The sequence below is a fragment of the Ruditapes philippinarum genome, unplaced genomic scaffold (genome assembly GCF_026571515.1).
Source record: "Ruditapes philippinarum isolate M1 unplaced genomic scaffold, ASM2657151v2 ctg308_1_1_1_1, whole genome shotgun sequence".
Classification (NCBI taxonomy): Eukaryota; Metazoa; Mollusca; class Bivalvia; order Venerida; family Veneridae; genus Ruditapes; species Ruditapes philippinarum.
This window is the reverse complement of record NW_026855874.1, coordinates 28,557-39,742: the sequence shown is the minus strand read 5'-3', so window position 1 is coordinate 39,742 and position 11,186 is coordinate 28,557. Positions and strand designations below refer to the sequence as shown.

Sequence of the window (11,186 nt, the reverse complement as noted above, 5' to 3'; positions counted from 1 at the left end):
CATCTATTACCAGTATACGTTTCAAAGCTGTTTTGGGCTGTTTTTTTCCTTTCATATTTCAATACGCATGTGCAGATAGCTCATTTTCTACATAATAGATAATATTATAAAATATCATTCGTAAACATTTTATTTTTGTTTAGTATGCTTGGTATTGAACTAAGAAAGTCAGTCAAAATTATTTTGTTGTCATGAAAGCATTTATAATTTGAAAATATCATAACTTATGCTATAAAACTTAGATAGTAAGTTAAGTTAATGGTGTAACTTGATTGTTCTATATATTGTCATCAATGTATTTTGTTTATATATCGGAATTATGTTTACAGTAATAAGAATATACATTCTGTATATCTAAAAAATGCAATTATACGTCGCTTATCTAATGTTTTGATAAAGTTTGAAAATATATTGTTTGTTGTTGATGTTGTTTTTTTCTTTTGCATGTATTAAGAAAGAAATAATCTAAACGTTTCTTTTATTGATTTTATTGATACGCCATAACAACTGAAGTTAATTTATGTTAAAAAAAACTTAAAAGCATGCATTCAAATGCTCTGTACAAAATTTACATTGTTTTCTTCTGTTTTACCATGACTGTAATTCATTCAAAACAAAACCCATCATGATTTCATATTGTAATTAGCTGTCTTTTATTTTATCACTAATATTTATCACGACCAGTATTTATTAGAATTAATATGAGTTATTGTCAATTTCAAAACACCATATGAATCTAAATTAAGTTTTGGAGACCAAATTAGAAAGTTGTGCGTTGTTACATTTATAAAAATCTTTCTTTGAAATTACAATTAGATTTCAATTTAATTCATAAGAACGCTTTAAAACTAAAAAAACTTACTTCATGCACATGTATTAGTTGGTAAGCCGTTGTTTTTTCTGTATATTCAGGGTGACAAGATGAAGTCTTTATTACTCCTGGCTCTAACTTTGTCTGTTGCATCGGCAACATACAGTATGTATGGAAGTATGTTGATGGGCACTGGTTTATTATCAATAATCTATTTTACTTTATTAATCTAAATTAGTACACCTTTATCTAAATGTTAATTTATTCGTTTTTCTTTTGCAACTACTTCTGATAAATATATTTGTTTTTCTTATATAATTATCTTTCTGCCTTTGATGGAACCTGCTCTTTACATTGATCTTGATCAATGAGTATATCTGGAAAAATATGCTTATTTGTCAATGATATTGACTAGTCTGTAGTAGCTGACAACAAATTATGTCTTTCTAATTATCTTTTGGCTTGCATGTTTTAATGTATCTTTCTATTTTTTTTAAATTTTTATTCCCTAATTGTTTTAAAATTTTTAAAAAAAATTTTGGTTTGGGAAAGGGTGGGTATGGTGGGAAAGATGGGGGGATACGGGGGATATCCATTTTATGGGTTTGGGAAAGGGGAAAATATGGGGGTGGGCGGGGAAAGGTATGGGCGGAGATTATGGATTTTCCATATATGGGAGGGAAAGGGGAGGATTTTGGGATGATGGGGGAGGGTATGGGGGTTTAAGGGAGGGGTATGGTGGATATCCATATATGGGTGGAATGGGAGGAGGATATGATGATATGATAGGAGGTTATAGTGGAATGGGAGGATATGGTAACATGGGTGGATACGGCGGAGGATATGGAATGATAGGTGGAAAAGCATATGGTGAGTTTTTTTTATAAACTGAGCGACAAAAATAAAATCTGTAAAACAAGTTATGTTGAATAAAATGAAATTAACATTCGTTCAGCGAAACAATGTTCAACTCAGTTTATGAATTAATTAAATATTTAGGCTATTGTAGACATAAATCATTATGATATCAAATGAACATTATTGATTATTTGAAGGTATTGTGTTATTCCGATATAGAACGTCTAAATAAGACAATTAAAACAAAGTGTTTTTTTTCCTCTCTTTCAACTAACTTATATACATGTATATAATGAAACAAAGAAGTTGTCTATAGCTATAATGACGTTTTTGTTTCATATTCATGTAAAAGGTGTATTTTCTTGTAAAATGTTTAAACGTTTTAAATTGAAAATGACATATGCTATCATCAGGTACTTTAATTTCTGTAAATATTTCGGATGATCGCAGAAGAATACTGTTAGAAAAATATGCTTAAAACATACATATATTTTGAAAATATACTTGTATTTTTCTCTATATCATTTGACAGGGAAAAAAGGATATTACTAACTGATATCAGAAAATGAACTCTAACCGGAGAGGACTCGTACATGAACATGGACTGTAAGAGAAGCAACATACATCGGACTGACGTACATAAGATTTAATGTTTCGGCATTTCAGATCATACCAAGTGTACCTGAACGAGATGTTTGTTGTTTGGCTTTTTATTTGTATAGTACTTATATTGAATAAATAAAGCATCCAAACAAATTCACACTTGTTGTTAATATTATATTACTCATGTAGCCCTCAGCATCGACGTGTCACTATAAACAGAAATTACAGTATCACATGTACATAATGTAAGGAATCAATTAATAAAGAAGCCGTTAAATTGTTAAACAGAAACAAAATATAAAAAATATAATAATAATGCTTCAATATACGCACTGATATATGCGCCTAACACACAATTACAAATTATGAGAACAAATATAAACAACGGAGGGCATCTTTCACAATATCAGGCCTCACAGAACCACTCCAATCGCACCCTCCTGGGATTTGGGATATCATTACGGAGACATGGGTCATTCTTCACTCATTTTTCACTCAAAAAGTGCCATTGACAGGAGGGGCGATATTAAGGGGCTGGGACGAAAGGAGAAGGAAAGAGAGTAATCCCAACGGAGACGGCAATGCAACATTTATACAAACGTCACGTTTAAGATCGTCAAAGCATTCAATTACATCGGTAATTGTAACATCTCTTGTGCCCATTTGCACCAGCTTAATATAGAAAGAAAGAATTTTGTCAGTTTAAAGGTGACAACATAGTCAATTATCGCTAACAATACCCTAAATGAAATATATGGCTGGTTCCTCAGAAATTTCGAAAACATTGCGATAGTTTGCAGATGTTTATTTCTTTATGCATTACTTATGAATTGGACAGATACGAAAACATATTATTCATTGATCATTTTGAATACAGTGTCGCCCGTAAATAGAACACAGTACTAATAAACCTTGGACAAAGTATGAATTTACTGTATGTCCGAGAAGAAATCGAATCTCTATAATGTGCATATTCGCAGATGAATATGAATGTAATTATGATAATAGCAGTGAAGAAGGTCGGCCGATTTAATTGGGTAATACCTTTTGATTTTATTTAAGTATGTTAAAGAATTTATAAACATTATATAGCATCTTGTTCTCATTTGTACATCGGACATGTGCTTAAAATCAAACAAACGCTATCTAGATTTATTACTTCTGAAGAAACATAATACATGCCCATTGCCACCATAAAAACAAAATAGCAACTGCTAATAAAGAAAGCTTACGGATAGTCACGCGACAGGCACCAGGAGAGTAAATCACGTAAATATTTGAAGTAATTTCTGCTATTAAATGATATAAATCAACAGTTTTTTTAATTGGTCACATGTTATTTGGCCATTAAAAGGTGACAAGTATTATTAGACATTTGAAAATGTTTAATTACTTTAAGCTAAGCATCTTCGTACAAAAACATTTTTTGAGCCAACCGTTAAAGCACAATTTGTCTGGTGATTCTGTTTCCATTGCAATATAAGACCCAAGGCTGATGGCCTCGATGGTCTCGCGTTGAAAGGTCATTTTTACGGCCGGGATTTGTTCATCCTGTAAACGCGCTACTCTTTTCTAAACCACCATTTGTCCTTCTATTAGGTTTAGAGATTTTTTCTATACATCAACATAAGGCACAAAGCTCTAACCCCAGGGAAATGACCCCGAGAGGCCCGCATGTTATGGTCGATTGTTCTTTCTGTATAATAAGTGTATGAATTTATCTTTCCGCACAAGTTCTTCAGCCCACAAGTACAACACCATTTTCTTGTTAACGTTGCGGATTAGAAATTTCATAAGTTTTGAGAATTTTCTTTACAGAAATATAAGCCAAAGAAAAATAGCCACATAAGATCCGTATGTATGGTCGTTTTTTGATCGGCTATTTTCTTTTCAATCCTTAGATTCACTGAAACTTTCGCAAACATTTTTATAGAGACTTAACCCTTTTAAAACTGTGGTCTACATTATTTCGAATGGGAACGAAACCAGTTGTCTTACATCTTCGCGAAAACGTGTTTAAGTGGTGTGTGACATAAGCACATTTTTACAAGAGTTTTTTGTCATGCACAGTGAGTCACAGTATGTCATATTGGAAAGAAATGAAAGCTTCTTACATAAACAGAAATATAAAGCAAGCTATTACGCAAGGGAAATTACCACGAGAGGTCCGTATGGTCTGGTCGCTTTTTGAGTGATTTGATCTATCTGTATATAAAGTGTATGCATTTCTTGAAGCCAACAGTTAAAACACGATTTGTTTAATTCCGTCGCAGATTTGTCATTGAATTAGTTTAGATGACCTTCTTTTCAATATAAGGCAAAAAGGTTGAACACAAAGATAATGTCCTAGAAAGACCATTAATGCATGGTCTTTTTGTTGTTGTTGTTGTTGTTGTTGTTGTTTTATTAGAAATTTGAACTCTCTTTATATAAATTGTAAGAATTTTGTATAAAAACTCACCATTTTCTGGTGCCATTCAAAGCTCATTTTGGGTGCCAACTTTTAAAGCACGATTTGTCTCATTCCTTTGCGGATAAGAACCTTGCATATGTTTTGAGCTTCTTTTTTTTTACAACAATATCAAACACAAAGCTATAACCAAATTTAATTGTCCCGAGAGGCATGCGTGGTATGGTCGCTTTTTGAATAGGCGATTTGTTCTTTCTGTATATAAAGTGTTTAAAAGTTTCATGACAAAAATCACCATTTTTGAAAGCAACTGTGAAAACACAATGCGTCTGATTCTGTAGCAACTTATATACCTTGATGATCTTCTTTACAAGAATATAATTCATAAAGACAAAACCCAATGAAAACGGCATCGAGAGAACCGCGTGGCATGGTCGTTTTTTTAATCGACGATATTTTCATTCTGTATATAAAGTGTATGGATTTTCGTAAAAAATCACCATTTTTTGGCTTATCTGCAAACAAAATCCCTATAGAACGCCGAAAATGACAAAACTGAAAATGTTGCAGGTTTGGTTTGATTGAGTCTGTTCATGGACGGTAGTGGTATATGCAAGCTGCCGTCCATGCTCCCTAGCACCGGTTTTAGCAGAATTCAACATTTAAACAATGCAAAATAGTATAATTTTGAATTTGAATTTAGAAACATCCGCAGATGTGTTTATACGGCGGTTATCATAGAACCTTTAATGTTACACGTGCGTGTCATTCCATGAAAAGCGGCGTATGATCCCTAATTAAAAGAACGCATATGCCCTATACGAACAAAAAAAATCAACAATACAATGTGTGAATCGAAATAAAATGGAACTTAGAAAAGGGATCATAGGAAATGAAGCCTGTATTCCACAGACAAGCCGTCAAAAGACATATAAAAAAACACACAATATATTCTAAGGGATTTATTCGGTATTCAAGTAGACATACAGGAAACACCAAACTTTAAAAAGGTCAACTAGAAGTAACTAAAATACCACAAATACAAGAATAATGTCGTGCTGATCGATCTTCAAGTATCAGAAATATAACATCTCTGATTAAATAAACAGAATGGCTTTTAATGGCCTTCAGTCGGCATAATTAACCATATTATTACAATAATTAAGAAAAATACAGAAAAACTGAATAACTAAAAGATGTAAGAAAAATGGCAACATTTAAATAGTTGCATACTCGGTTTGATTGAGACTGTTCATACGCTTGTTTGTCTTCATACTAAAATGTATCTTAGGTCATTTAAGTTCGAACAAAAATGTTCCTGACATTAAAAAACCACAAACAATATTGAATTACTTATAATTACATCTTTTTGTTTTTAAATCGAAAAAAAAAAAATTGTTTTTTTTTTGAAAGCAGGTTTTTGTGATAAATTGATAGTAATTGAATATTTGTGTTCATTGTCGATATATTGTAATATTATCTACACTTAGTATTGCAACTCCACCCCACCCCCCAACTAAAAAAAAGGGGGGGGGGATCTTTCAATATGTCTCCGATTATTTTTAAAATTACGGTAAATTATTCATACATTACTTATACATTACTTCCATACCCACCAATCAAGTTGTGATAGTGGCAAAACAACACAATTTAAGCCGCGTGAAATGAAACAGGCAAGGTGATTATGGCTACCTCGGGTGCTGGAGCATACATGTAGAGATACATAGACTCTTGTAATTCGAACCTATTTAGACGTTACTTTTGATCACGCAGGGATATACGATGGCTGTAAATCTGATGCCTCAACACTTAAAGGCAACCTCTCAGTCACAAGGGGATGTTTTCTTTTGTAAAATATGACTAACGGATTATTATTCAACAAGAGAAATGTGATTACAGGCTTTCTGATAACAAGGAAGGATTCAATAAACGCACATCCAACACAACCCTGCAACATAGGACCACCGGCAAGCAGCCCAGCAGGACACCAAACAGGACAGCGCAAATACCCTCTTTGGAATCAATTAGTCAATACATTTTGTATGTTTTTATTGCTGTTCACCAGCATTTATTCGGGCAAGTTCTATAACATAGCCGTTTACCCTTTCCACACAAATGCAGTATAGTCGGTATCAATCCGGTCTGTTGCAGACAACCCTATACTTTCAATATAAACTATAACAAGCAGATGACATTTAAGCGGACGACTTTTTCTTTTTCTCAGTATGCAAAAGGTTATAGGTATTTACTCATAATGACGCTGGGGTTTGTACAAATATCATAAAAAATATTACCACAACCAAGGAATTCAATTTGGGTGATATTTCAGCACATATATTGACGTGTTGACATGATGACAACTGACTAGTAATTTTATTTTTTTATGACATAAGCATGACTATGAATTTTGAGAAAACATAACAAATTTTGAATGTTTTATATCAAATAACACATAACTTTTTCCTTAATGGAGCAAAAAAAGCATTGTTTATAGAAAAACATCGTTTTCCACTTTGACCACGATCTATTTCAGTAAATTTATAAAGAATGATTAATGACGATAGTATAATTATTAAAATTTGCTGTTGACATGCTAATAAAATGTTCGAAGACAATATAAAAAGGGTGCAATAGCCATTGTGGAAAATCAGTGCTACCTCCGACGTTGATCATCAAACAAAAGGTTTTTCTATTTTACATTCGATTTTTCATTTCTCATTTTCTTTCCATTTGTTTTTCTTATAGCAGTTAATGCATTATGCTTGCAATTGTAAAAGTTATTCAGTTGATACTTAGGTTCAATTATCAGTTATAAATGACATGAATAAATAGGATCAGAAAAAGTTCCTTTTGTTTGAATCGTATATTTTAATTAAAAAAACAATTTAAAACGTTTAAAAGACACGAATTAATTAATTTTGTCTTTCATTTTCCAATATGCATGCTCACGTCTAGCAAAAGCATAATCATCATTTTAACGGAAACTCAAATGTGTACAATTAATTATTGTAGACATTTCATTTTTGTTTATTATGCTTTGATTATTTATCATAATATTGATCGTAGAAAGTGAGTCAAAATTATTAAATTATATCTCTAAATTGTATTCATGAAAGTATTAGCAATTATTAGATTTCTTAAATTATGCCATGGAACATTTTTAAAATCACTTTTGATATTAATTCACAAATATATCGTCATAAATGTATGATCCTTTCTCACGAATTGGAAATATTATATTAACAGTAAAAAAACTAATTAGAATATATACTATGTATATCAAAATACACAAAAATTAAAATGCAATTTATGTAACTGTTTAAATGCTGATAATTTGTTTTAAAGTTTAAAAAAAGCTTTTTTGAGTATATTAAAGAAAGGTTTTAATGATTTTTTTATTTGGTTTAACTTGTTGATAACTTTTAACATTGGAATTTTATATATTATAACGCGCGAATGACTTTTGTTTCTAAAGTATAGATAGCGGACGGTAGATTACAGGTATTATATCGGGTTTTTTTTTTGCTTATGTATTTTAACGACGGCAAATTTCATTTTCCACCTTAATTCTCTTGTTTGAAACGGTTTATCTAATAATAACATATTTAACCTTAAGGTAAGCTGAAGGCCTCCAAATTTGTTATAACCCGAAAATGTGTGGCGTCTGTAATAATTTGGCCTCTGTCCTAAGAATAAAGTGTTGTAAAAATGAGATATTTTCATTTTGCAGTGAGCTGTCCTATATTTTACCTTTTATATTTATATACCACCGATATTCATAAGAATTAATGTGAGTTAAGGTTAAAATTTGAGAAAATAACTAATTAAATCGTTTCATTTCATATATATTAAAACAAATTGATATTACTCGTACATTAAGTTGTTTGTTATCATTGTAGGTAAACTCATTTCTGAAATTACACACACATTTTTACTATTAAATTTCAATATAATTGATGAAAACATTTTCAAGCTCAATATATTTCTTCTTGTATCACTAAGTAAGCCGTTGTATTTCTGTATATTCAGGGTGTCAAGATGAAGTCTTTATTACTCCTGGCTCTAACTTTGTCCGTTGCATCGGCAACATACAGTATGTATGGAGGTATGTTGATGGTCATTGTTTTTTTTTTACTTTATAAATCTTAATTAAGATTATCAATTATATAAAAATGACATTATTCGTTTTCCTTCACGAATACCTAACACTCGTATGCTGTTTTTTCTTAAAATAACTATCTTTCTGTCTTTAATAACAAATGCTCATTACACTGATCTTGGTCGTTAGGCTCATATGTTAATTTTGTCAGTAATATTGATGAGTCTGATCATTTTTTAAAACTAAAATGCATAATCGTTCAACATTTTAACAGGTGGCATGGGAGGCTACGGTGGAATGGGAGGCGGATATATGGGTGGAATGGGCGGTTATCGTGGAGGAATGATGGGAGGATATGGCGGCATGGGTGGAATGGGAGGATATGGCGGCATGGGCGGCATGGGTGGCATGGGAGGCTACGGTGGAATGGGAGGCGGATATATGGGTGGAATGGGCGGTTATGGTGGAGGAATGATGGGTGGCATGGGAGGCATGGGTGGCATGGGAGGCTACGGTGGAATGGGAGGCGGATATATGGGTGGAATGGGCGGATACGGTGGAATGGGCGGATACGGTGGAATGAATGGAGGATATGGCGGCATGGGTGGCATGGGAGGATATGGAATGATGGGTGGTATGGGTGGCATGGGCGGCATGGGCGGCATGGGAGGATACGGTTACCGCATGAGATACCGTGAGTAACTTAATTTCAATTTCATTTGTGCATTGATTCAATCTTGAGTCTAATGTTGAAATTAATCTCCTTCATATTCGAAGTACATGAATAATTACTTGGCAGTTTGGAATGGTTTCGATATAGTTAGTCTAGATAATACAAATGAATCAATGAAAGAATGATAACGTTTTTGTTTTCTATATTCTATTCATAATGTGTATTAGAATTGATATCTTTAATTAAAATATCATGTGCTATCATCAAGTCTTTCAGCATGATTATTTCGGAAGATTAAAGAACAATTTTATAAGAACATATTCTGAAAGTTTTCAATTATATTTGACAGGCAAAAAGGGATACTACTAAATCATATCAAAGATTGGGCTTCACCTGGACTGGACATGGACATGGACATTGAGCTGTAAACTATAAAACTATAGGAAAAACATTAGACTTTTTACCGGAAGTTCAGATCATACCAAGTGTACATGAACGAGATGTTTGATGTTTGGGTTTTTATATGTATTGTTCTTATATTGAATAAATAATGCATCCCAAAAATTCGCAATTGTTGTTAATATTGCATTACTCTTGTGGCTTGAAGCATCGACTTATTTGTTTGCTTGTTGTTTTTTTCTGTTATTTTTTACGCCGATTTTAACACATTTATTTTATCGTATTTATTTAAGAGACTGGCCTTTATAACTAAACAGTTACTTCCAATTCCTCCACATGTGACCGGCCATTGATCTTACATCATTTGTAAATAAGCTGTGTGAGACAAATAGCCAGCGGGCTCATTGTCCGACGTTGTAAGTCAGAAAAAATATGCGTAAAAAATATTCCTAGTATTTAAATTATAAAGTTTTTCGACTGTTTTACAGACTAAAAAGCAATACCAAAGCTTTGTACATATGGTTTTATCATATAACATTATAAAATATGAGGATGAATATCAAAAGGAAGAGCAACCTTTACAATACCGAGCCTCAAACACCCATTCTTATAGCGCCCATCTGGAATCTCAGGGCGGAAAAGTTAAAATTAAGCTTAGTTTTTTACTGATCAACTGATATCATTGGATAGATAGTTAGCGGAATAAGAGGACAAAACAGAAAACGGGAAGCGAAAGGGAGGAATAACACTGCACAAAAAATAATCGTTGTAATTGACACATATCTTGCATCCACTTGCACAAACATAGGATTTTAATCAATCTTGAACCGTGAAAGTATTGAAATAAATGATCCGAAAGACTTGAAAAATATGTAATTTTCAAATGAAATTCTGGGAAACATTTTATACAAGATTTTAAGGTTCCATGATAACTGCCGTATGAATACAACTGCGAATGTTTCCAAATTCAAAATTTTACCATTTTATGTAAAATGTTGAATTCAGCTAGCGACGTGGAAGGTGGCTTGCACTTTCCACTACCGTCCATGAACATGCTCAATCAAACCGTCAAACATTTTCAATGTTGCCGTTGCCGTTCTAGGCGTCTCCATGGATTCTTTTTTGTCTATATTATGTCTAAATACAAGCTGATTTGACTTTATAAATAAATACCATTTACGATTCTGAGAGAAATGTTATAAAGAAAATAGTTGGTGAAAATTGCAGACACCTTTTGATTGAGTTTTGTCACAAAAGAAATAAATGGTGCAAATCTTCGACACAACTTAATATCGGCTTATTTCATAAAATATAATCCCTCCTCAATTCGATG

General features: G+C 32.5%; 1 protein-coding gene across 4 annotated transcripts; it reads left to right on the top strand.

The window, feature by feature from the left end:
• The first annotated feature begins 916 nt into the window (after nucleotides 1-916).
• On the top strand, nucleotides 917-9,922 carry LOC132744684 (ctenidin-3-like). 4 transcript variants are annotated; one of them, XM_060733447.1, is made up of 6 exons: nucleotides 7,252-7,365; nucleotides 8,712-8,787; nucleotides 9,056-9,238; nucleotides 9,272-9,291; nucleotides 9,331-9,475; nucleotides 9,804-9,922. In XM_060733447.1, the coding sequence occupies exons 2-6, from the start codon at nucleotides 8,721-8,723 to the stop codon at nucleotides 9,821-9,823; spliced, it is 435 nt and encodes a 144-aa protein (XP_060589430.1). In that variant the 5' UTR covers nucleotides 7,252-7,365; nucleotides 8,712-8,720; the 3' UTR covers nucleotides 9,824-9,922. The 4 variants fall into 4 exon arrangements, with proteins under 4 accessions (XP_060589427.1, XP_060589428.1, XP_060589430.1 ...); XM_060733445.1 differs by having other exon boundaries at nucleotides 7,251-7,365; nucleotides 9,272-9,475; XM_060733443.1 differs by having other exon boundaries at nucleotides 7,256-7,365; nucleotides 9,056-9,475.
• Nucleotides 9,923-11,186: the final 1,264 nt, after the last annotated feature.